This window comes from Caloenas nicobarica, unplaced genomic scaffold (assembly GCF_036013445.1).
Source record: "Caloenas nicobarica isolate bCalNic1 unplaced genomic scaffold, bCalNic1.hap1 Scaffold_83, whole genome shotgun sequence".
NCBI classification, from domain to species: domain Eukaryota; kingdom Metazoa; phylum Chordata; class Aves; order Columbiformes; family Columbidae; genus Caloenas; species Caloenas nicobarica.
In genome coordinates this window covers 1,090,651-1,117,364 of record NW_027017717.1, presented here as the reverse complement: position 1 = coordinate 1,117,364, position 26,714 = coordinate 1,090,651, and the positions used below count along the sequence as shown (strand labels likewise).

Below are 26,714 nucleotides of genomic sequence, written 5' to 3'. Positions count from 1 at the left end.
TCCAGAATCAATGAAAAATTCAATTTGTTTTCCCTGTTTTCCTCTTCTCTCTCCGAAGCTTCATCATCTGCCACCTCGGAAGGTGAAGGCACATAATCTTCAATTCTACCCCCACATGGGGGCACATAATCTTCTATCCTATCCTCCCCTCTCATCAGGGGAGTTTTCTGTCTTATTCTACACGCTGAACAACATCGTTTCAGCTGACCCTGCACTTTGTTTGGCGCCTTTTTCAATGTTAAAACAAAAGGATCCTGTGGTGACAAATTAATACCGCATTCTTTCTGCCACTCCGAGTGATTTCGCAAAGGGAAAAAAATATCAACATACATAACTTGTCTCCATTTTCCTTCTCTCTTCAAGAATAGCATTAAAGTGCCATAACTCAAAGTTTCATTAAGAGGCCACTTTTCTTCCTCATCTAATTTACACAATGGCCACTGACCATAATATTTCATCAAGGTTTCTCTATTCCCATTATCACCAGGTGGTTCCTCCATTTCTTTCCTGTGAGCTAAAACATAGCCTAACAAGCTCTTTTTCAGAATATCACTACAGTGCTGTCCTCCCGTTATGCTTAATACAGAACAACACAGCTCATCTTTTAACAAATACAAACTAGAAGTATTAATACATATATCAATGCTCCACAGATCATACTAAAAGCTACCGGTACGCCGTGGCCCTTGGCCCGCCCTCAGCCCCTCAGCCCATCTGGAGTTGAACCCCTTGCTCGGACAGACAAACCGCCGGGAACGGGACCAACGGACCAAGCTGGGAGCGTTAGGGAATCCAATTGTACCTGGAACAGAACTTGTTCTGTGACAGAGGGAGGGACAAGCGCTCCCAGGAGCTGCTTCATGCACTTTACTGCTGGGCCTTGCAGACGGGAACCAAACCCCCCCTGTCTTACCAACACCTCCTGCGAGTCATTCATTCCTTGCCCTCAAGCCCATTTCCACCAGACACATGTAAACAGTGTACTTTTCTGCCTATTGCTAAAAACGGATACTTAAATGTGTTTTCTTTGAAACCTTTCCAGAAAGTACAACAATTTCCTTATTAAATATCTGAATCTTTTACAATTACATTCTGCATTTAGTAGAAAACTTGTTATCAGGGAACATACTCTACATTCTAGGTTTTGACCAGAAATCATTCATATTAATGATATTTTAAAAAATTATTACCACCAAAGAAGAGACCTTAGACGACTGGGTTGCCAGAAATATCTATTACAATATTAATAATTGCAAAGAAGTGAGGTTAATCTGAAAGATCTCTGAGTAGGTACTGCACAATGTTTGTGAAGATCTTAATTTTTCAATATATCTGCTCAGATGAAAAATAAAGCTAAAATGAGGAAAAAATACTAAAAGCTAGGAATGTTTTTTAGGGAATGTAGGATCTCAATTTTCTATATGTAGTTGCCGCACATTTGAAACGCACTATGCCTAACACTAATATAGTAACTATTTTAAATCGTTATTGGCAAGAGGGAATCATGTTTGGCCTTTCGCTAAAACACAAAGAACAAGAACATTGAAAACCAGGCTTTCTTGTGAACATCTTTATTCACAGTCGCGACACAAGACACGGCACTGAGCTGCGCTCGCACACGCACACGCAGCAACCAGGTCAGGTGCAAACGAGGCCGGCGGCTCAGACACATGAGCTGCAAGGCACAGCGCTCCGGAAGGACATCAACTGACATGCCGTGGGCACGTAGGATGTGCATGAGGATGTGGGGAAAAAATGAAGAGAACAGATAATAATGCCCAATATCTGCAATGGGAACACCAGCCTCTGGCCTGTGAACTAGTGAAGTCCTTACAATGCACATCTGCCCTGGTCGGGTTGCCATCATCATAATGAGCACCCTGAAAAGAAAGACAAGGAATGAAGAGATTTATTTGGAACAACTGCCAATGACTCCTTTAACCTGCAGATCCACTAGGATAGAGAACTTCTAGGCAGATAACTCTAAATGCATTTTCCATGAGAACAGGCTCACATCATGATGTTTTTAATGTCTTCTCTTAGGAAGTCATCTACATTTAAAATATCGAAAGTAGCCATAGCAAGCAAAAGCAAAGTTAAACTTTGGTTCATACCCCCGTGGAATACTTGTACCCCATGATAAAATAAAGCCATTCTATAATAGTACCGAGAGGACAATATCCACGTTATTACTAATTGTGCTACATTCCTCAAATTCTGGAACAGTGCTTTACTCTTCCCAGTAAGAAGCAATATTAAACCAACCAACCAACCAAACCACTATTCAAGTAATTACTTAAACCCTCTCCTGTCAAACAGGCCCCAGAAAACATTCTGCCGACACAACTCGAACATCCGGGAAGGAGAAGAACATCCACAGACGTTGAACGACGCTGCGCTGAACTACAAGGACGCTACGCTGAGCTACGGTGTGACAGGGGTGACGGAGCCGCGGAGCCAGGAGCAGGTTTCCCCAGGGCCAGCAGGAACTTCAGCTGCTCACACAAAGGTCACAGGCAGGGTTGGTGCAGATCATCGTTTCTAAGGCCGTCACCAGAACCTGACAACTCTGCCTGTGCTTTGGACACAGGAGAAGTGCTGATGGACCCTCAGCATTCAATGTGAAACTCCTGGTGCACAAACAGATCGTATTTATCTGAGGGAAATGGATTCAGGTTGTGTTGGTGTGTTAGCAAGAAGCAGCTTAAATTCAGGGTCATCTTTGTTCCGCCTTTGCTGCTGTAACACGAGAGGCCCTTTGGTGACAAAGGCCGCGGCTCAGGGACTCCGGCTGTGACTGGTGCAGGTTCCGGACTCTCCCCCCGTGTTCACTGGGATGTGAACCCCAAACGTGTCTTTGTGTGCAGCACGTTGAAACAACCCAACCGGGTCCCGGTTGTGAGGCCAGGAGCAAAACATGCCGTGATGGAGACAATGGGGAAGAGATGGGAACTCTCAAACCATTTCCTCGGTGTGAACTTGGGGCAGAATCCCGGAGAGAAACAGCAGCTGCCTCCCAGCAGCTTCAGGAATTAAACCCAAGTGCCCCAGCGGTGGGAGCTGAAGAGGTCGAGGACGGTGCAAATGGACCCGGGATGGAGAGAGTGACAGGAGAGAAGGGAAGGGGCTGAGGGGAGTAAACCCACAGCTGCAGGAGGGGGGAAATCTAAGAGGAAGAGAGGTGAACGCCAGACACAAGGGAGTGGGAAATCTGACATACGTATTATAGAAACAGGAGATGTTACATCAAGATCCAATACTGAAATGTATTAACTCCAGACACAAATTAGTGGTAGAAGGTTTATCTCTTCATTATAGAAACATTAAATATGATACAAAGCTCAAACATTACACAAAGATAAAATATTAAAATATACTAACTCCAGGCAAGAATTGGTGGAAAAAAGTTTGCATATTTATTATATAAATATTAAATAAAGATGAAATAAAATACAAAAAAATCAAACATTAAAATATATTAACTCCAGACAAAAACTAGTGGAAAAACTTTACATATTTATTATAGAAACATTAAATATAATGTAAAGAGTAAATATCATATAAAGGTCAAATAGTATATAGAGATCAAACATTAAAATATATTAAACTCCAGGCAAAAATTAGTGGCAAAAAGTTATTCTATTTATTATAGAAACATTATATATAAAGAGAAAATATCATATAAAGGTCAAATATTATATAGAGATCAAACATTAAAAATATATTAAACCCCAGAGAAAAATTAGTGGAAAAAAGTTTGCATATTTATTATAGAAACATTAAATAAAGATGAAATATAATCCAAATTAAAACATAAAAATATATTAACTGCAGACAAAAATGGGTGGAAAAATATTTACATATTTATTAGAGAAACATTAAATATAATATAAAGGGTAAATATCATATAAAGATGAAATAGTATATAGAGATCAAACATTAAAATATATTAAACTCCAGGCAAAAATTAGTGGCAAAAAGTTAATCTATTTATTATAGAAACATTAAATATTGTATAAAGATGAAATATCATATAAAGATCAAATATAAAGATCTCTATACAAATTTGTATAGAGATCAAACATCAAAATATACTAACTCCATACAAGAATTGGTGGAAAAAGTTTGCATATTTATTATATAAATCTTAAATATTAAAGATAAAATATAATACAAAATCAAACATTAAAATATATTAACTCCAGACAAAAACAAGTGGAAAAACTTTACGTATTTATTATAGAAACATGAACTATTGTACAAAGATTAAATATCACATTAAGATCAAATAGTATATAGAGATCAAACATTAAAATACATCAAACTCCAGATAAAAATTAGTGGTAAAAAGTTAATCTATGTATTATAGAAACATTAAATATTGTATAAAGATTAAATATCATATAAAGCTGAAACATTAAAATATATTAACTCCAGAAAAAATTAGTGTAAAAAAGTTTATATATTTATTATATATATATAATATAAAGCTCAAGCATTATATAGAGATCAAACAAAATATATTAACTCCAGACAGAAACTGGTGAAATCGAAGTTTATATACTTATTATATAAATATCTATTAAATAGTATACAATGATATTATACATGAGCTAGAGATCAAATATTAAAATACATTAACTCCCGACTAATACAGGTGGAAAAAAGTTTATGTACTTATTATATAAATATGAAATATTAGACAAAGCTCAAATATTATATAAAGATCAACTATTAAAATATATTAATGCCAGACAAAAATTCATGGGGAAAGTCTAGGTACTTATTTAACAAATATTAAATATTATATAAAACTCCAATATTATATAAAGATTAAATACAAAGTTCAAACATTTAAATACATTAACTCCAGACTAAAATTTGTGTGAAAAAGTTTACATACGTCTATATAAATATTATACAAAGCTCAAACATTATATAAAGAACAAATATTGAAATATATTAACTCGAGACAAAAAAGTTTACATACTATATTATACTATACTATACTCTATTATATTATACTATACTCTATTATACTAGACTATATTATACTAGACTACATTATATTATATTACTCAAATATTATATACAGATCAAGTATTAAAATATATTAACTCCTGACAAAAACTGGTGGGAAAAAATTTACATACTCAAAATACTTATAAATAGTAAATACTTAAAAATACTTATAAATAGTAAATAATATACAAGGTCAAATACGATACAAAGATGAAACATCAACATATATTAACGGCAGGCTCCTCCTTTGCTGCAGCTTTCCTCCTCAGGATGAAATCCAAGTTGGCCTGGGTGTTCATGGCGTAGAACACGTTCGCCTTGGGTGGGATCACCAGCTCTGCAAGAGAGGGAGAGGAGCAAGCGTTAATTTGCGCACCACTTAGCGTTAGGGGTTTATTCTCACCGGCAGCTGCGACAACGTGTCGATGGCGTTTCTGACGTCGCTTCACATTTCACTCTTTCCTTCCAGATGCCGCAGAACTTTTCCAGCAGCAGCAGCAGAGCTCTGCTTCCCCACCTTTGGCCTCGGAGATGATCTGTACCAGCTCGTAATCAGCTGAGCCAGACTCCAGGTTGTGCTTCTCCATGGCTCTCTGGATGACAGCAGGAGCCTTCTCTTGGTTCGTTAGCTGCAAAGACAGAGTTGCAATGGGAGCTTCTGCTTTATTCTCTCTTTAATGACTGAATCCTTAGCAAAGGCCTGTCTTTCTGCAGACTATTTGGGCTTGGAAAAGATTTCCAAGAACTGAAAAATTACAACGGGTCAGTAACTGCGTAGCAGATTCAGCCAGATACTAAACCACGCTCTTTGCGACACGTGGTGGTTGATTTAGTTCAAGACGACAGACACTGTTCTAGAAATGCAGCAGTAAATCACAGCCTCTGCTCTCCTGAGCAACCACTTGGAGAGGTGAGACCTTGTTCTCAGCAGCCATCAACTCCACAGCAACCGCTGCCCCAGCTGTTGTTTGCAGACATCCATTGATCTCCTGTGCTAAACACTTTCTGAGGTTTGATCAGTGAACAGGTGTTTCCAAAACTAAAAGCACCATTTAAGTCAGCTGGGGTGACAACATCACCCACGGTAACAGCATTATTGCTGTTCCCACCACTCACCAGGATGCTCTTGTAGATGTTGCCACTTCTGTCATCTTCCAGGCTGGTCCGGATGATGCAGCTGTCTCCCTTCTGCTGGTTGTAAACTGGCTGCACTGGAGGCACTTCTTTTGATGTGGTGGTTGTCATGGAGTCGGGGCACTTCTTGGAGCACTTGGCATGAGATGGTAGCAAGGGAGGGGACGAGATCAATTGAAATCACACTAACAACTGCTCCAGCTCAACAGTTTAAACCAGTGATGGATGCCAGAGTCCAGCACCTCATGCTTCGTTTGGTTTAAGAACGTTTAGTACAATTTCAAAGATCCATCAGCTAAATATGACACTCTTCAGCACAACAGCCTTAACAAGGGCTTCAGCAACCCCGTTAAGGCAGTTTAGGTCAAAAGAGCAGAGTCTGTAGGACCAAGCTCCCTGGGAACGGAACCCAGCCCAGGCAAGGCTTCCTCTGGGCAGCTCCTGGCAGGTCAAACCCACAGGGCTGCTGAGCTCTGACCTCACCTGCTTCTCACTTGCTCAGCTGCTCTGCCTGCCCCACAATTAGGCTGGGCTTATGCACATGAGCCTTCCCCCCAAAAACGCCTTTCCCAGAGCTCAGGTCCCTCCATTCCACTGCGAGCAACGCAGCCTCGCACAGGCTGTGTGTGCTGAAAACAGGGCCCAGGCCCTACCTTGTGCTGAGGCTCCTCTGCAGTGGCGCTGGCAGTGACGATTGTGACGCTGCTGTCCCCAGAGCTCCCACCGGGAGCGGGTTTGGGCTGCGCTGTGACGGGTGTGCTGTGGGCGCTCAGCCCCAAGCCCAGGAACGGCCTAGGAGAGAAAAGAAAGCGCAATGGCCGGTGAGGGAAAGCACAACAGAGCTGGGCTGAGCAAAGCTGTCACTTGCTTCAAAAACCTGACGGAGTGTTGTGTTTTCCTGTCTCCAGTGGCCTATTCTTTGCGTGTGTATATCAAATTAGACTCTATCCTTATTTACTCTCTTTTGCTACTGCAAATTCGAATCGCATTTATAATCCAGCACTAACATTGTTCCTTTGTCTGACACCTTAAGGTTACTTCTAGTGTCTTTAGTCGATAATCCTCACGGCTACTTGCACCACTAGAAAGGGACAACGTCAGACAGAAATACGTATTTCTAGCTGGTGGTGTCTCCTTACAGTACTGCAGTGCTCTGGGTCCCCAGCCAGGTTTGTCAGCTGGTGTTTGATTTATTGCGGTTCATAGTCAGCCACCAAACCCCCCTCTCCCCGTTGTACTCACAGGCTGAATCTCTTCCCCACGCTCTTCTGAGTTGTGGCCGATGTGACGCTCTTCTCAGCAGCTGCTTCAATTTCACGGGAAAGGCGGAAACTGCAGAACAGGCAATACAATTAGTTATATATCTCCAAGTGGCAGTATCTAAGAAATCAGAGAAACCCTGGGTTCTTCCCACTTCACAGAGGGTTGCATCCCCACAAGGAGGGACGCAGCTCTGCCCGTGTGTATTTCCACTCTCCGGGAGCAGCAGCGTGCGGCAGCTCCTGGCAGCGCAGAGCTCAAGGCTGAGAGAACCTGCCTGCGGGGGAAGAAAAGCTGCTTCGCCAGCTGGGCTGAGACCCTACCTCTCCTCATCACTTAAATGCTGCTGCCTCCTAAACCACTTCAGGAATTTTTCATCTGGTGGCATGCAATAGCTGTTACACGCAGACTGCAAGAGCTTAATTTGGGCGATTACTTCAAATTCCTAAGAAAACAAATCATAAAATAGGAATTCTAATTAGAAAAATAAAGCCAGACTCATTCAGATACTAAACACACGCAGCAACAGATGCAGGACAAACTGAGTTTGACCCCAAGTTCCGTTTCAGTTGAAGAAGTGACTCTTTCAAGAACCAGTTTCTCAAACAATGCAATTCTGCAGCTCACCCTTCCCGCTCACCCTGCGTGGCCAGAGCAGCGCCGAGAGAGGAATCACGCCTGTACGGAGGTGGTTCTCAGGCACTGAGCAAGGGAAAGAACTAGAGGTGCCTGTGACGAAAGCAGAGCCTGATCCTCCCCGGCTCTGCACGTCGTGCACTCACACTTGCACCAGAGGAACACAAAACGCTGTCCCCAACGTGTGACTGGAACGTGCTGCTCTTCCCCAACTCCGCTTGCACACACGCTTGGCCAAAATAATTCTTATAACCCGTCATGTTGGAGCAGGTTCTAGACTCAGAGCTGAGCACTCAGCGCGGTTCAGCTTTGCTGCTGCTTTGTGTGAAGCTGGACCCATGAGCACGGAGCAGCTCGTGTATCTCATGAGTACCCTGGCCCGTGCGGTTCTGCACACACGGCAAGTCCGAGCGGTGGTTTGTGGAGCCGGAAGCAGCTGAGGGAAGGAAACGGCTCCATCACAGCCAAACCACGGCTGCTTTCAGAGCCCAGAGCCGAGATCTGGCACGACTTCCCTCACACAGAGGAAACCCCGGCGCCTTTGCTGCTACTGATCTCTGACCAACGAGGCTCAGGCTGGAAGGAAACGCTGAGCCTTGGTTTCTCAGGCCCAGGTACCTGGGTCACTCTCTGCACCTTTCACCCACCAGGATTTACTGCAGCACAAGGAAGATGGTTACAAACTGTATCTCGTGGCAAGCAAAGGTCTCACGCCAGCAGGTCTGATTCACTCCCAGCACACAGAACACACACGTGTAACGTGTTCCCGTGAACACCAAACGGGGGGAATGTGCGCGCCCCAGACGTAAATCCCGTGGCAGCGAGTGCCCTGCAGCTCCTCCTCCCCTGCTGCCCGCATCGAAAAGGAATTTCTCTTCCCGCGCCGCCCCTCGCAGCCCGGCAGAGGTTCACAGCGGGCCAGGGATTGTTCCTTCCTCACAAACTGCATTAACATTAGCGGCTGTCGGATACGCCTGAGCAAAGACAACAGGCTCGCCAAGAGAACGCTCTAGCAGAGAGCATCAGGAACTAAAGATCACGGAATAGTCAACGTTCCACTTACCCTTCACCTCTTCTCAAAATTGATCAGCCCGCCCTGTTGGAAGGAAAGAGAAGGGATCAGAGGAGAAGAGCACAGGCTCGGTTGGATTTCATCACAAACAGGATGAAGTAGCGACACCAAGGAAGGGAAAGGCCAGACCTGCCCTGAGCAAAGGCTTCTACAAATACCTGTTTCCAGCTCTAGGAGAAACCCCAGCACTTGTGTACCTGAGTCTATTTTTTAAATAGATTCCTCCATGTTGAAGAACTGCACTAGAACCCAGTGGAAGACAGAGGAGCAGACACATGGCCGGGAAGGGAGGGAGGATGTTTAGGATTCCAAAAATTGCCCCAAATTACCTCGAGATAGTCCTGAAGGGCTGTGTCCAGCATCACCAGATCTGTGAGGAAGGTACCAAGGTAAGGTACCGTGCCCTGCATGACTCCCTGCAAACCATCAGAGCAATGCTGGATTAACTGACCCGGAAAAAAAAAAAAAAAAAAAAAAATATATATATATTATTATTATTATTATTATTATTATTATTAGAAGAAGAAGAAGAAGAAGAAAAATTAGAATAATAATAAGAAGAAGAATTATTAGAATGCTAGAATACTCCTGTGTAAGCAAACAAAATACAACTCGTCTGCTTCAGCAAACAGTGCTCTTGTAAATGATGCTTTCTTTCATGACACCATCCTTAGTATCTTAGCCAGCGGTTCATGTCTGTACAGAGCGGTAGAAAGCCAACGTGCTCATTCGTAACTCATCTGCGTCAAACTGCGCTGTGCGGCACCTCTCGCCCCAGCAGAAAAGCCCGGGATTTACAGACCTGTCTTCCCCAAAGCACCGCACACGGGAGTTCCGTTGGTTAGGAAAAGGGCCGAGCTCGGCTTTGATTGCGATCACAAGCCTTGCAACTCAAACTCATTCCCACCTTCATCAGCAGCTCCCTGCTTGTCGAAAAGTTGTCGCACTCAGAGAAGATGTCGGACAGCTCTTCAAACATCAGCATTATGTCCCTGTACAGGAAAAGATTAAATCATTCCAGTTATCTGTAAGCACTCTAAATCAGATCGGGTTCCTATTTTTTTCTCATGAATCGTTAACAGTTGGGCACATCAAAGATAACGGCACCAAAACACATCCAGTGACACGCTGCACATCTACCAGGAACCTTCCTGGGATCTTCTGGTGCTCCCAGGCCCTGTTTGACACAAAGAAATGCCGCAGGGACGCTGACCCTGCTGAGGGTTCTCAATCACAGCGCAGGTAGGAGATTCTTGTAAGAAGGCGGATAAACGGGTACAAAGAAAGAGCACGGAGCTTTTTGCCTTTGTCTGGGGCAGCCTTACTTTGGAACACAGGCCCAGGTCTTCTTCAGGCGATAGATGGAGGTGGACTGCAGTGCTGAAACGATGGCCTTGGAGGAGGAGAAGTTGTTGAGGATCCTGCATTCCTGTGAAAGGAGCGGTTAGAAACCCAGGAGCATTAAACGTCAGCATCACCAACAGGTCAGTGCTCTTCTGTCTGCCCCGTGTCCTGCTTGCTGCACATTCTCCCTGCTAAGCGGGCAGCTCTACAAATATTGAGCATCAAAAATATCACTGCCCCCTCCGGCCACCAAACACTTGATGGGCTTTGGCATTTACACCTTGTCTTCCTCACTTTCATCTCTTTGTGCTGATGCTGCCCAAAGAGAGGAAGAGCAACACTGCGTGTGCTGTGACAGGGACAGTCGGCCAAAACCAGAAAGAACGAGAGCTCAGCTGCTCCCTGGCCTGGGCCCAACACGTACAACCCCCCTCTCCCCTCCCAGCCCCACGGCACCCGCACAAGGAACATTAAACAGTCGCCAATAAATGCATTACACGTGCGATGCGAATCCACTTCTCCAAGATCTTGGCTCTTTGCTGTGTTTTCAGGTCTTTGCTCCTCAGAACAGTGCTGAGCACGCAGTTGGCGACGGCGTTGAACTGCGAGATGGTGGCTCTGATGCTCCGGGCCAGGTGCTTGTTCTCTGTCTTCTCCCTTCGGGACCAGATGCAGCCCAGACAGTGCTGGGGCACAACTTTCTTGAAGAGTGTCTAGACGGAAACAGAGGTGCCCAAGTCAGCCTGGATCTCTGTTGCGCACAGGAAGAAATGCACGTTTACAGTACAACTTGGACCTAAATCTAATATGGTATTAAAAGGGAAATATTTGTTTTCTCTTAGTTTAAAATACACACTTTGGCATAACCCTTTAGGCTTGATGCCCTAAAAGAACTGTCAGCTAAACAGTCCTGGCAAAATAAGAGATACCTTTGTATCACTTGCATAACCAAGGAGAAAAATTTCTATATAATGATACTTTTGAAAGAGATTGATACAAACAAACCAAATCAGAGCACTACAGTTAAAAGTACTTATACACGTCTAGGCGAGGTAGCCTAAAATATAGTAAAACCACGCTATTTCTGAGGGGTCAAATATTAAACTTTGCCAAAAAGGCTACGCAGTCTACATTCAAACTTCAAAAAGAAGACAAACACCACCTTCAGAATAACCGAAGGAAAAGCCCAACGAACAAAGCAAGTCTGGATAACCCAGCAGAGCTGCGCTCTGTGTCCCAGCAACAGAGCTGTTCTGGAACACTAGACTTACATTGACATAACTTAAAAAATAATTTGGAAGCCCAGTACTACTGCCCCGAGCATTTCAAGTAATAGGTATGATCTACATACCGCGTCCATGTATGTCAGCTGTTCTGCCACAAGGTCTTCTTGGAAGAAAGAGAATTCTTCTGGACTGCTGATCTCCAGTTCCTCTTCATTGTCCAGGTTATGGGGAGAAAGGCTGTGGAACCCGTCTGTCCGGCGTGGAAAACATGAGTTAGTAAATCTATACAGCAAACACTGAATCAAAGCAGATATTTCAAAAATCACTACATGCAATAGCACAACATGCAAAGGGTCCTGCCTGGTGTAACGGCCTCACCGTGCTGCCTATTTTAGTGAGAGAAGTAAGCACCAGAAGGTTAAATTGGCAAAGAGAAGGTGGAAGAAAAAGAAACAGAAAGAATTGAGCTGTTCAGGGTCTCTTCGCTGAGAAGTGCCCTAACCCATTCACTAACCATTCTTTGGAAGCAAAAAAACCCACCAACCCCCCAACAGTAATTCCTTATTAACACTGCAGAATGTTGATAATCTACTTGTCAGTATTTATACATTCTACAGCCTGAAATAAAGCTGAACTGCAAAGAGACAAGACTGCAATTATACCCCCAAAATATTGCCTCGAGAATGCTCTTATGTCCAGATTTTAAGAGAAGAGGAGGAGAAGGGAGAGAGACCAGTTGGAAAGTTAAAACATGCTTTGCTAGTAATACTCATGAGGAGAGAAAGTAATGCAAAATATACGAAACCAATCGTGGCTCCAGCAGCTGCAGGACAGGCACCCCGACGCCCTGGGCTGGACTCGGCAGTAAACCAGAGCTGGATTCAGGGCTGCAGGGCCTGTCTAAAGTGTAAGCCTGGGCCTTTCTGCACACCAGTCCTACCGTTATCCACTCCAGAGCCAACGGGGTCTGAAAAACACGCAGCCAACTTGAGAAAAATGCACGTACAAGAACTCAGCAGAAAGGAAGATTCGCTCAAAGACATTTGGTCTTGCTTAACCAAAACCAGGACGCTTGGAGAGCACAGGCTTGACACTGGGAGAACACACAGGCAGCAGAGAAAGGTACTTTACCATCATTCTCCAGTTCTTCTTTCTGGAACTGCTCCAATAGGTTCTGCGCTCTCTTCTCCAGGTCAGAGCCGGGCATGTGTCTCTTCAGATAATCCAGCACCTCCATCAGACACACGTAGTCCGGCGGCTCTTGGAAATCCTCGGCGCACTGATCGAGCCAGGCTTGTAAAATCGATGCGATCGCACTGTGAGCAAATTCAGAGAGAACACGTGGGTTCTATACAGCAGGTATTGATGCAATCGCCTGGATCTGTATCTAACAGAACAACACTGAGACATTCATCCCCCACGTGAAGGCAGGCTGGACACTTCTGCGAGCACAGAATTTAATTTGTTCTTTTTATGCAAGAAATATTATTAAGATATTACTTCATAGGAAACTAAAGGCTGCTTCTTCACTTACACCTTGAGAAACCAGCGCACTCATTAACAAAAACACTAAGATTTTCTCTGGGTCGCATTATTGGATGTGTTATGAGACAGTTGATACTCGGCCTTTACACAAGCTCCGTGAAGCAAACAGGGCTGTGAAGTGTCCAAGGAAACAACAGCTCTGCTGCCCACATCCTCCTCCAACACCCAACCCTGCCTGGGGCTCGCTGGGCGGCGCAAAACCAAACTTACGTCCTGAGCGCTGTGGTGGATTCGGGGGAATTCTGGCTTTCAGCTTCTTCACAGCTTGAGACCTCCAGGTTTCCATATCTGAAAAATGAGAAGGGGGTTTAGAGGAACCTCTACTGAGTAAAAGCAAAATCCCAAATAGCGTAATTCATATACAATTAGCATAAACAACTACAAAGTGTTTCTAGCTCAAACTGCAAATGTGGAATCTAAGAGTCGGGCAAAGTTAAGGAGCTTGAAGAGGAAAAAAATCCTGAAGAAACAGCCAGTATCTTCCAAGCTAGTTTGTTCATTCCTAGGAAGCAGCCTGCACAGAGGAGGAATCAACTAAAACAGTTTCTCTGCTCACAGCTCCAAGACCCTTTCTGCCCATTTTCCCTCCAGCACACAAGGAGGCTGGAACACAACCACTTTCTGCAACGCAGCTTCTGTTTCTCCAGTATTTCCCATTCCTCCCCACTCCCAGGGTGATTTCACACCAAGTTTTCCCGGTGGCACGTGCCCACTTGTGCCCAAACTACTGGCACAGCTGTCACCAGTGGGCATGGCCATGGGGCTGTGAAAACACCACCGGGAAAGAGGAAACCAGGGGCACAACCCCAACAGCAAAGCAGAATCTCTTGCCTACCCAGGCAAGGCCTGTGCCTTGCAGGCAGGATTATTCTGCCCTGCCACGGCTCACACCCTCAGCACCGCCCAAGGCTTTAAAACAGGAAGTAAAGCTTCGACAATCTTATAACAAGGGCTTCATGTTGGACAATTCCACCAGGGCTGAGGAAGCTGAGGCAGAGATGAAGGGTTTGCACATATCCCCGTGCACTGCAAAGCAAACCCAGACTAAATCAGGCAAACCCGTGGTCCCTCTGACAACAGCGGCGCAGCCACAGCCACAGGGAGCTCAGCTGGGGACACTGAGCCTGGAGAGACCTGCGGGGAGAGCCCTGGCATCAGCTGGAACAGCTCCTTGCAAACCACACCTTGCACCTCCTTAAATACGGGGTAGGAGGACGTCAGGATACATCTGAGCATGCACATTTCAATGGAAAAGCTGTATTGATTTTCTGGTGTCGGTCCCAGTTTGGTTCCTCAGCAGCCAGACCCCGCACACTTTCCCCACCTGGTGCCTGAGCTTTCATGAGAGTTGGGATGTGGGCAGCATGCATTTACACATTTATGTGTGTTTATGCTGAAATCCTGAATTTTGCACGGTTCTTGACCTCTGTCCATCAGGTTATTAAGTCCATGTCCACTAAAAGTAGTAGAAGAAATTCTTGCCAACATCCCCTGTCATGTGTAATCAATGATGGCTCCATTTCCATTCTGTCCCGGTTCTTTCCTGTCCAGGAGCAGTTCCAGGACTGTGCTGGTGGAAGCAAAGGCCCTGTATGTGGAGAGGAAGATGCTGATGTATGTAAAATCATTCTCCTCAAAGGCCATCAGAAGGGTCTCCACAAGCATTTCCAAAGTGCCAGCTTTCAGGGTCCTGCTTTTGCACATCTCGGCCTGGCTGACAGCGTGTTCTGCAGGTAACTGGTCCCCTTCAGCCTACAAAGTGAAACAAAAACAAAGCACAAAGCTCAAACAGAAGCCAGATCCCTGACAGCTTGCACAGCGAAACACAGATTCAGTTCCGTCTTTTCACAGGAATAGTCCATCTCTAGTTACTAAACAATTTTGTCAGTTTTGGCTCTCAAAATACCAAATGCTTTTCACCTGAAAAGCCTCCAAATCCCTCTACAAATGCAGCATCACTTAGAGCTCTTCCCTTGAGAACATGACCAAGACCTGGCAAACTCCTTCTACGTACAAGGAACAACACCCCCGAAACGCGAAAAAATTCTACTTTTCTAAAGTATCTTTATGGGACACAGACATGCTCAAAATGCTCTCCACCTCTTACACAAAACCAGCAGCTGGGAAATGTACAGGAGGTCAAAAATACTTTCTCATGTTTCTCCTGGTAATAACAGGAGGCAGAGGTGGGAAATCTGCTACTCAAAGTCTCTATACTACCAACCTGGACACAACGGTGCAGGCAGCAGCACCTGCCAAACTGAGTGCCTGTGCATTTCAGCTCATTGCGCTTACCCCTAAAGCTTTCATGCTTGGAAATACCTTCGAAAAACAGTACAGAGCTGTAATTCTTGCAGAAAGGCAGACAATTAATTAAGCTGAGAAAGCAATATGAAAATAAGACCCAAACCTATATTCACTTATGTTTTGAGGAATTTTCCAGTGACTTTTCAGAGACCTTCTTTAGTCAAAAGACTGAGACTATTTGTTTGGGAGACCTGAGACAGGTTCCTAACAGCAGAAATGAGCCACAGCCAGTCCAAAATAATTGACAAATGTTCAACTTCTCAGGCCATGAGCTAGACCCTTATTTCTGCACTAAGTACCATCTGACCCACCGCCACCACCGGTCAAATCTGTTTTACACATCAAGAAAACAAGAAGAGCCAACACAAGAAGACAGGCATTTCAGATGATCCAGACACACAACTTCAGTGTTTTCTTGGTTTGGGTTTTTTTTTTTTAATAGTGGGAGCAGTCAGTGCTAAAAGTTAATATCATAATGATCCGTGTGGAATTCAGCTCCCTGGAGCAGGCTCCAAAGTCCATGAGCAGCCATCCAAAATGCCACCGCGCCAGCTTTACTTACCCCGAGCCATCTTGCTCCTTCATCCTCAGTCTGCTGGATCTGCACTCTTTTCAGGGTGTCACAGTCAACAGCTGCTTCTTCTACTTCTTCACCTCCATCCTCAGTTGTGCTCTGCCAGGAAAAGGGCAAAGAAAACAAGTAAGAGAGAAAGGAACATGGTCCCTGCACAAGCACCAGCTGCAGACACCAGCATGCCAAGACGAGGAGCTCAAACCGCCTCAAAAACACTCACTTAAGTTGCCACTTTTTAGCTGCCTTTAGTTACCTGGGGTAACTTTTGGACTTCTAAATGAAAGCAGAGAGGAGCTGAGTGCACAAATTACTGTACAAGCCAAGGAAAGAGGTAAGAATTGAACCAGAGAGTCCAGATCTCCTGAACCCCAGCACTAACAGCCACTGCATTAACATGCTGATACATGTTGAGGAGCAAAGAACAAGAGAATTGAAAATAGATGTAACAATTAACTTTAGAAATACATATACTGGTCCCTCTGCAACCGCATAATGTTCTGACATCATACATGCAATTGAACAATTAAAATTTCAGGGCTTTACTAACCACCACAGCCTTAAGCACAGCAACAACTAAATTAGAAAGGATTTCTTCTGAGTGCAGTGCAACAAAATCCTGGTTGGGGAGGCTGGGGTTTGGGGTTTTTTGAGTTGCTTTTCTGTTTGTTTTTACCTCCTTTACCTCTAAAATATCCCCTAGTCAGATAGAACCGCCTGTACACCAGTGACTTGCCTCTTGAACGCTCTGTGGAACCTCCACATCTTCCCCAGGCTGGTTCCTCACACTGTCTTCCGGGCTCTGTGGAGTCTCCGCATCTTCTTCAGTTGGCTTGTCCTCAGTGTCCTCAATGTGCTCTGGAGTCTCTGCGTCTTCCTCTGTTATCTTGCTTGGACCAGCCTCGATGTGCTCTGGAGTCTCCTCAATATGCTCTGGAGTCTCTGCGTCTTCCTCTCTTATCTCGCTTGGACTGTCCTCAGTGTGCTCTGGAGTTTCCACATCTCCCTCTCTAATCTTGCTTGGACTCTCCTCAATGCGCTCTGGAGTCTCCTCAATGCGCTCTGGACTCTCCTCAATGCGCTCTGCTGTCTGCACACCTTCCTCCGTTGGCTTGGTCAGACTCTCCTCAAGGCTGTGCAGAGACTCCACGTCTTCCTCGCGTGTCTTCCTCCGGGGTGTCCTCCTCCTTTGTCTCCTCCAACATCTCCAGAGAGACAGGTTCCGAAAGGAGAAATTCCGAGCCTGTTGGAAAACAACAGAAAGGCAGTTCTGAATTGCAGAGAGCAACACATTTACTTTTAATGTTCTTGCAAAAGTACCAGGACAAAATCATAGGAACCCTGACCTTTAGGCACTATTACAATGCAAAAAATAGATTGTACGAGAGAATCATAGAATCACTTTGGTTGAAGAACACCTTGAATGTCATTGAGTGCAGCCCTTAACCCACCCCTGGCATGTCCCTGAGAACCTATAATCACTGTAACACTTGACTGGAAATCACCTCAAGGCACGGGATTCTATTACATCTCAGACAAAACTTGTTCCTTGTTCAAAAGTCCTTTCTGCTTCGAAACGTTTTGTTGTTATTGCTTTTGTTTTTAAATATATAAGCAGTTGATCACTGAAAAGATTTCAGCATTGTCTGTTGCTTACAGGCCCAGAGAACACTTCACTGGAAAGAAGAGCTTTGTCACCAGAACAGGATACTTTTTGCCCATTTCCCCCCTTCTCTAACTCACATGAACGACTATGTTAACTCTTAGGCTTAATCCGTTGATGCCGGCCTGAGAACCTGTGCTGAGAACCTGAGAACACGGCCCTGAGAACCCACAGCCCTGTCCCCCAGAACCTCCTCCGCGTCCGTTCAGCCCCTCCAGGGCTGGGGACTCCCCCGCTGCCCTGGGCAGCCTGTTCCCACGGTTAATAACCCCTGCTGGCAGCAAACGCTCCCAACGCCCAACCTGAAGCTCCCCCGGCACAGCTGGAGGCCGTTTCCTCCCGTCCCGTCCCTCGGCACTCGGGACCAGCCACCAACACCCTTCTCTCGGCACTCGGTGCTGCCGCCCCCCGGCCCCGTGGCCCCCGCAGGCCCGGGGGAGGGCGGGCGGCGGGGCCCGGCCTTGCTCATACCCGTCCGCAGCAGGGCCCGCAGCTGATCCCGCACATGGCGCTGCGTCCCGGCCGTGGCCGCAGGCAGAGCTGCTGCCGGCTCCGCCAGCCCCGCACTCCCGCTCTCTCTCTCTCGCCCCGACCGCTCGCCCCGACGGCTCCGCCGGCAACGGCCGCGGCGTCACCACGGCCACCGGACGCGGCCTCGCGGGCCGCCCGCAGCCGGCCAATCGCAGCTCGCCGCCGCTCCCTCGCGCGCCCCTTGCCCCGCCCTCAGCCCGGCCGGAGTGGAAGCCCTTGCTCAGCCGGACAGAGCGCCGGGAGCGGGCCCGACGGGCGGGACTGCAGCTGTGCGGGGAGCAGAGCTTGTTCTGCGGCAGCGTGAGGGACGGGCGCTCCCGGGAGCTGCTTCGTGCACACGCACCACACGCTTTCGTGTGACTGCTGGGCCTTGCAGGCGGGAACCGAACCCCGCTGTCTTACCAACGCCTCCTGCAAGTCGTTCCGTCGGCGCCCTCAAGCCGGTTTCTACCAGACACACGCGAGCAGTCCACAGGCTACAAGCACCACTGCAGCCGGGTTGTGGCTTCCCAGCTGAGGCAGCTCTGCTGGAACACAGGGCAGAGCCCACATTCCTCCTCCAGCAAGAAGGTGGTTCTGCAGGAAACATGGGGCACGAATAAGGTTTTCACACCAGCCGCTTCCTTAACAACATAGGGCTTTGGGCACACGTAGGTGTGTGTGCCTGTGTCTTTTATTCTCCGGGGCTCCTGCCTTCCGTGAAGAGGAACCTCACAAAGCTGTGTAATGTTCTGATTAGGAAGAAATATCAAAGAGGAGAACATAGATAATGCAAAACTACACAGTCCCAGCAGAAGTGGTGTGATAGATAAACTTACTCCACACAGACAGAGTCTATGCTCAAGAGAAGTTTATTGTAGTGGAGATAAGCAAAGCAGCGCTGGGTGCGTGGGAATCTGCGTTCCACCTACATGCACACCTGACAAAGTTTTTAGTGGTCATTATATACCCCCCTTTGTTATTACAATTCTCTATTTTGGGGAATTATCCCACCCACTAATACATATTCATACTAATAGATACGCATGCTCTGTCTTGGTGTTAGGGTCTTCTCTCCCCATCTGGTGGTCGTCAGGATGAAGGCTCTCATCTTCCTCAGTTTGTCCTTTATCTGAACTCGGGGGTCCTTGTAGAAAAAAATCACTGTCCTTCTGGCTTTGGCTGACGTTTCTATTATCTCCCCCATTTGGTCATCTTCTTGTCCTTCAGTCCACGATTTGTCTGTTCCTGTTCCTGTGTTTCGGTACATCTGGTTTCCTCAAAATAGACTCATATAATCCTTATCAATAACATGAGCCATCTGCCATCTCATTTAACTAGCAACAGGAATCACTAGGTCGCTCTAACATTTACTACAAGTGGGAAAGGAAAAATGAAGTTCTTGTCATTTAGAGCAATGTTTTCACTTTGTGATTCAATAGATTCCTTATTCTACTAAAGGTTTTAAAGAATAGGCAACTGAAATCAAGAACGCGTTGTTCCCCAGCAAAGGGGGGTTCCTTCCCCAGAAATGTGAGTTGTAGTTAAACACACTGGCTCATTTTGTGGAAGTCAGTGTTTCTGCTCTCTTTTGTTCCTTTGTCTCTGGTCAGAGCAATTATGTACCTGAGTGAAAAGATGAGGCTGCTTCCCCGTGGGACCTTGAACACCCTCCACTTCAGCAGAGGTGACCCCACTTGTTCAAACCTTTTCTAACCTCAAACATTTTTCTCAGTGTCTTATGACTCTAAGAGAGGCAGAAACGTGCTGGAATCCACCAGATCCCTTGTAAGAACGATTGATCCAAACTGGCAGAAAACAGCAGCGATCTGAACAAAAGGCCTCGCGAGCTTTTGTAAAACAACAAAACCAAGCCAGCCTTGAATGACGTCTTTCCACAGTTCCTTGTGTAGAATTCTGTATTTATAGAGATTGATATAGAGAGGTGTACAAGCGTTCATACCTTTCTGGATAGCTGTAACTAGGCTGCTGTGTAGCCGTTACTCCTCGTAGGTTCGTAGGCTTTTTCTAACCCTGTTCACTGAGAGAAACTGCGGGTGAGTGTTTGGGTATTTGGGTTTGTTTTTTCAAAGGGAATCAAAATGGTTTCCAAAACCATTCAGCTCAGTGGAGCAGCGCTCCTCTGTAGGGTCATCTCCTTCATCGCACGGCAACAGAAAACTGTCGCTGGCTTCCCCTCCACAAACCTCCAAACTTGCCAGATCTAAACGGGCCTCCCAGTCCAGAGCTGCCGTCTTGGCGTGTCTGAAATCCTGGGACGTGGCAGCAAAAGTGGAGGTTGCAAAAGGGAGGAGTTAGTCCGGGTCATGTCCTGCTTCACTCCCTGTGCCTCCATTTCTTCCTTCAGGAAAACAAAGCCTGACAGCCTGTTTGCAGGCCTGTTTAATTAGGCCCTAAAACCAAGTGTCAGGACTTCTAGGAACTTTAAATTTAAAGGGTTTGGTTACAAACTGCTTGACATTATCCTTATCAAACCAAAGCCACCTACAGAGATGTTGGTGTTGTCAACTGTGCTGTTCTCGACAGCCCCAATAGAATTATTGCACGTGACAAGATGGAAAGGCAACTTGTCTGGATATTTTTATACGTGAGGAGCAAACTTGTCTCTTGTTTTGGATGAGTTCGGCTCTGCCGCTGTTATAGGGAATTAACAATTAAAGGGTTAACCACGTAGCAAGGGCCTCGAGTTTTGTGAATTATGTTCAGAAACAGAGCCTCATTAAATGCAAAGATAAGAAGTTTTACAGCATCCAGCTGTATCCTTGAGGAGACGAAATAACGAAGATTTTCAGCAAAGGGATGATACTTTAACTGACTCAGCAGTGGGATCCCAGCCAATTCAGCATTCTAAGCCGAAGATGAAAAGTTCATGATCACCAGGTAGCACTGCGCAGGTGCAACAGGGAGGGGCCAAGGTCCTGGAACTCATTTTAATAAGAGCCACCTTCTTGGGGAAAGGTTATGAATAGGTATAGGCGTTCCTGGGGTTATCATGAATATGTAACAACTTGTTGTATTTAAAAACATCTTCTATTGTTAGAAGGCGCACGCAAGATTAAAGGATTGATCCTTCATGCGCCCGACGTCTAACAAACATACCTGCTTTATAACCTTGCGAGTTGTAAAGTTTTATGACTTTATAGGTTGTAAAGTTGTTGCCGCATGTCATTTTGGCGGCTGCAGCAGGACGAACTCTGCCCGGCTGCGCGGACCGCCTGAGAGAAACGGACCTCCTAGACGCGTCCCGAACCTTTTGTTTCGGAGGGGCTCCACTCCGGCTGGTCACCGCGAGGGCAGACAGCGACCATTTGCATTAAGCAGATCAGGCATGTTTTTTTACTGTAACATGGAGGCCCACTAACTCATAGGAGACGTCCACGCGTGGCCAGATTCCTCATATTGGTGTTTGGTTTGGTGTAAATGGGTACCTAAGGGGGTTACTGACTTGACTCGACCAAAAGGGGGTCAGCCGCTAGCAATCTTGGGGGTAGATCGAGTAACCTTGAGACTTCTGTTGTGTCCCGGTTTCGGGAGCCAGGATGGAGCCGCTAATGACTGTATGGAAGCGGGAGAAGGGTAAACAGAGTCTCCAGTCGTGGGTTCAAGTCTCACTACAGTCGTCAGGGCTTCGAGTCCCAGCGGCGATTGAAACAATCATCGGGGGTTCAAGTCCCGTGGCGATTGTAACTTTATAACATCTTAACCCATGGGAATTGAAGTTTATATTGATGTAACTGTAATTGGAATACTTATGGGGACGGTTACATGTTGTATGATTAAGAAGTTTTTGTGCCGGGTACCGTGCTTTGTGTGAATGAGTGCTCGAGACGCAGTCTGACTGCAAAGTGAGTGCGGAGTCCTGATCCGCGGTTCCGCGTCCTCCGCGAGGAGGCCGGCCGTAGATGGACGAAGCGAATGATAAGTGTTTGTTGAACTAATAGCTAGCTTGGTAATTATGTGTGTTATCTTTATAAGTGCCTGGGTATTCCATGTCTATTGTAATAATCTGTAGAGTACAACCATCTGTACGATGAGCAGTTTAGCTCTTGACTGTGTGCATGTAAGGTTTTTTGTGTGGTAGGCTGTGCCTCATCTCGGTGTACTAAATTTAGCTTTTTGTGTGCACACCAGGCAAGAAACCCTGTTTGGGGATAACAGTTCTAATACCCTAGATGAGACTCTAATAAAAGCCTTGCCCAGTCCAGCTTGCTGAAGGCAGCGGGGGGTCAGGTGCTGATTGGGCTCCAGCGCGCACTGACCTATTTTGTCAGGGAGACCCAGTGGTACCTCTGCCTGGCTGAGCGGTAAGCTGTCCAAAGGTGCAATGCTAAAATCGAGATATTGTTTTGATTAATTGTAATTGTGATCTGTTTGCATATTTGAACTTGGTATTTGGTTTGCGTGTCTGAGCTCAGTATTTTAGTTTGCATATTTATATTTGGTACCAAAAGAATTTTGTTTGGGGAGATAGTTATAAAATGAGAACCGGTTCCATTACTAAAGTACCACCTTGCTCCCTCTTAAGATGCATCTTTACACATGAGAGTAAATTAGTGGAGGGAAGTGATTTGAATGTGAAATTCTGATGATGAGATGAGGGACAAATGCTACAATATGTGGATGACATTTTGATCACTACCAGAAGAGAGGAGACGTGTCTAACCTGGACTGTAAGTTTATTGAACTTTTGGGGCTCCAAGGATACCGGGTATCACAGGAGAAAGCCCAAATGTGAGTAAACCATTTTTCTATTCTCTCACGAGAAGCAGGGAATAGCCTTGGGTATACTGGCACAGGACCTTGGCCCATATCGACAAGCTGTGGCCTACTTCTCCTAACAATTAGACACAACTGCAAAAGGGTGGCCTGGATGCCTGCGGGCAGTTGCTGCAGTGGTACTGAATATACAGGAGGCTCGGAGACTTACCATGGGTCAGAAAATGACTGTGCTAGTATCCCACACGGTGTCTGACAAGATGATGTAGAAATTATCGTCACTAACATTGTCAATCCAGCTTCTTTCCTCAGCTGTAACGTTGGAGAACCAGTTCATCATGACTGCCTGGAGACCATCGAAGCAACATAATCCAATCAACCAGATCTAAAAGACATTCCTATGGAAAACACTGAAAACTGGTTTATGGACGGAAGCAGCTGTATCCTGAGCAGCGAAAGGCATGCTGGTTATGCCATAACTACTAGCCGTGAAGTGATCTGGACCTTTGCCTAAAAATACTTTCACACAAAAGGCAGAAATAATTGCCCTTACTCGTGCTCTGGAACTAGCTCAAGGTAAAACTGTTAACATCTATACCAACTCCAAGTATGCTTTTGGGGTTGTGCATGCACGTGGAGCAATTTGGAAGGAAAGGAGACTTTTGAACTCTCAAGGCAAACATTATCAAGCATGCAGAGGAGATATTGAAACTATTGGAAGCAGTTCAACTTCCTAAGAAGGTGGCAATCATGCATATTAAGGCACACCAGAAAGTGAGTTTGGAATTGGAGAAAGGAAACAAACTGGCAGACAGAGAGGCAAAACAAGTGGCCAAGCAAAAGGTAAAAATAGAAAGTGCCTTAGTCCCTGACGGGCAGGTCTCTTTAGAAGGTAAGCCAGAGTATACTAAAGAGGATCGGAAACTCATCGTAGATTTAGAGGGATCATATAATAAGGAAGGGTGGGTTCACACCCCACCGGGAAAAGGAGCAGAAGCACTATGCAAACATTTGATCAGGGAAATAAGAGCTAGAAATTTGTATACCACTGTAAAACAGGTGATACAACAGTGTGATCTTTGCCTCCAGACTAATCCCAAAAATATGCCCAAGCTAGAAATGGGTTGAATTGGGAAAGGGAATGGGCCTGGACAACAATGGCAAATTGATTTTTCGGAACTCCCAAGAAAAGGGGGGTACCGATATTTGTTGGTATTAACTAATACTTTTTCAGGTTGTGTCCGCACGTCACCACGGACATGCCCCTGCACCCCCGCAACCCATCGGACCCCCCCAGCCAACCTGGACTGAGAGACTGGGAGCTTCCAGAAATTCATCATTGCACTCCCCAACCCCCCCCCCACCATTGCAACCCCCCGTACTGCCCCCACTGCACCCCCATGACACCCCCCGCTGCCCCGCACTCCCTGGACCCACCCCCAGCCACCCCTTGCACCCCCCGGGGTCCCAGCTGCCCCCAGGGGTGCTTTGCTCCCAAAAACTCTTTGATCATCATTGCAGCCCCCGATACCCCCACCTATCCCACCCTCTCCCCCTACTTCACCCCTATGACACCCCCAGCCACCCCCGGAACAGCCCCAGCCACCCCTTATGCCCCCCAAGTCCCAACTGCGCCCAGGGTGCTGAGCTCCCAAAACCTGTTGTTCATCATCGAACCCTCCCTGACCCCCCCAATTCACCCCCAAGACCCCCCCCCCACTGGTCCCTCCCCCAGAAGCCCCCCTCTCCACCCATCGTGCCCCTCCCAGCATTCCCTTGCGACCCCGAGGTCTCAGCTGCGCCCAGGGGTGCTGAGCTCCCCAAACCTTTTGTTCATCATTGCACCCCCCCTGACTCCCCCCACCCAGCCCCTGCACCCCCTGACCCCACATGCACCCAGCAACTGGGTGCTCCCAGAAACTCTGGTTCGTCGTCGCACCCCCTGGACCCCCAAATTCACTGCCCCCCTCCCCCCATTGCAGCCCTCTGAGCCCCCCCACCCCCAGCCCCTCCCACCTGCGCCCAGGGGGTGCTGATTTCCCGGAAACTGTCGTTCATGAGCCGCAGCAGCTCCAGGAACTCGCTGTCGCGATAGTCTAAATGGTTCCCGGACACGATCGAGCAGATGATGTTGGACGTGGCGCAGCTCAGCAGGTACGCGGGGTCAAACGGCTTCTCTGGGGGAAAGGGGGATCTTTTGGGGGAGGCGGTCAGCACCCAAGGGTGACACCCCCGCCCGCCCAGACCTCCCCAAACCCCCTCACCCCCCCACTCCGTAACCTGGGTGCAGCTCAGCAGGTAAAGGGGAGTCAAAGGGGGGGCAGGAGGATTTTTTGGGGATGTCAGCACCCAGGGGTGCCCCTCCACCCTGGTCCCCTCTCCCGACCTCCCCCCAGTCCCCCTGACACCTCCCCCCCGTACCCCTGGTGCAGACCAGCAGGTATGTGAGAGTCAAAGCACTTCTCTGGGGCGGCGGGGGTATTTTTGGGGGGTGTCAGCACCCAGGGGTGCGTGTCCCCCACCCTGTCCCCCCCATACCCTGGGTGTCCCACAGCTCCTTCAGCAGCGCTTGCGCCTCCTGCTGGATGCGGCTCTCGATGCTTTTCCAGCCCACCCCGAAGTCGCGCAGCACCGAGAGTGAGAAGCGGCGCAGCTGCTGCCAGCGCTCCCCGTTGGCGAAAACCACCCCTGGGGGGCACAGGTGGTCAGCAGCCATGGGGGTGCAGCACCCATGGCGGGGGCAGGACCCCGGAGGGGGGACATGGTGGGGTGAGCAACCATAGGGGGTGGGAGGGGGTGGGTAGCATCCATGGGGGGTTCAGCACCCTGCGCAGGGTGGGCACATCACTGGGGTCCAACGGCTGTCAGTGTGCCACCACTGGGCTCCCACCACTTCTGGGGTCCCACTTCTGGTGTCCCCCCCGGTGTCCCCGCGCACCGTGGCCGTGGAAGGTGCTCTCCAGGGTGGGCATGCGCCCACGCCCAGCGAAGGCCTCGGCGTTGTTCACCAGCGCCTCGCGCACCGCAGCGTGTCCACAGAGCACCAGCACCCACCGCGTCCCCAGCCACACCGTGAACACCGGCCCGTACTTCTCACTGAGCTGGGGACACCAGGGAACACTCATGTCACCTGCCCACCCGCCGTGTCCCCACCCATGCCAGGAACGTCTGGCTGACCTGAGGGGACACCGGGTGACACCCAAAGCCCCCGCTTCCCCCACCTTGAGCAGTGCCTGCAGGAACCCCCTGTGTCCCCCCTGTGTCTCCACGTCCCCACCTATGTTCCCACCTTGAGCAGCCCCTGCAGGATCCATGTTAGGGACATCTGCAGCAGGTCCCCATATCCCCGCCATGTCCCCACCTTGAACAACTCCTGCAGGGTCCATGTTAGGGACAGCCGCAGCAGGTCCTCATGTCGCCCCCATGTCCCCCCATGTCCCCACCTTGAGCAGCCCCTCCAAGGTCCTGGTTGGGAATAGCTGCAGCAGGTTCCCCAGCAGTGGCAGCACGGGGGGACCAGCGGGTCCACCCCAACCTGTACTGGTGCCTGGAGTTATTCCTCCCCAGGTGCAGGACCCTGCACTTGCCCTTGTTGAACTACTCAGTCATTTGTCCCAGCCAGCACAGGTTCATGAGGGGAAAGACCTGCTTAACAAACTTAATTTCGTTCCAGGAGAAGGTTACCCA

General features: G+C 47.4%; 1 protein-coding gene across 1 annotated transcript; it reads right to left on the bottom strand.

Annotated features, from left to right (window-relative positions):
* Positions 1 to 5,240: 5,240 nt before the first annotated feature.
* On the bottom strand, positions 5,241 to 26,380 carry LOC136002940 (ral guanine nucleotide dissociation stimulator-like 1). The gene is given in 24 exon segments (XM_065658176.1): positions 5,241 to 5,359; positions 5,540 to 5,651; positions 6,139 to 6,330; positions 6,810 to 6,948; positions 7,399 to 7,488; positions 7,740 to 7,861; positions 9,116 to 9,148; positions 9,454 to 9,570; positions 9,984 to 10,116; positions 10,450 to 10,553; positions 10,966 to 11,181; positions 11,820 to 11,944; positions 12,826 to 13,010; positions 13,450 to 13,530; positions 14,786 to 14,991; positions 16,109 to 16,219; positions 16,794 to 16,816; positions 16,907 to 17,360; positions 18,083 to 18,680; positions 23,273 to 23,373; positions 25,044 to 25,204; positions 25,566 to 25,715; positions 25,966 to 26,128; positions 26,249 to 26,380. Coding segments are annotated over 24 exon segments (3,867 nt in total).
* Positions 26,381 to 26,714: the final 334 nt, after the last annotated feature.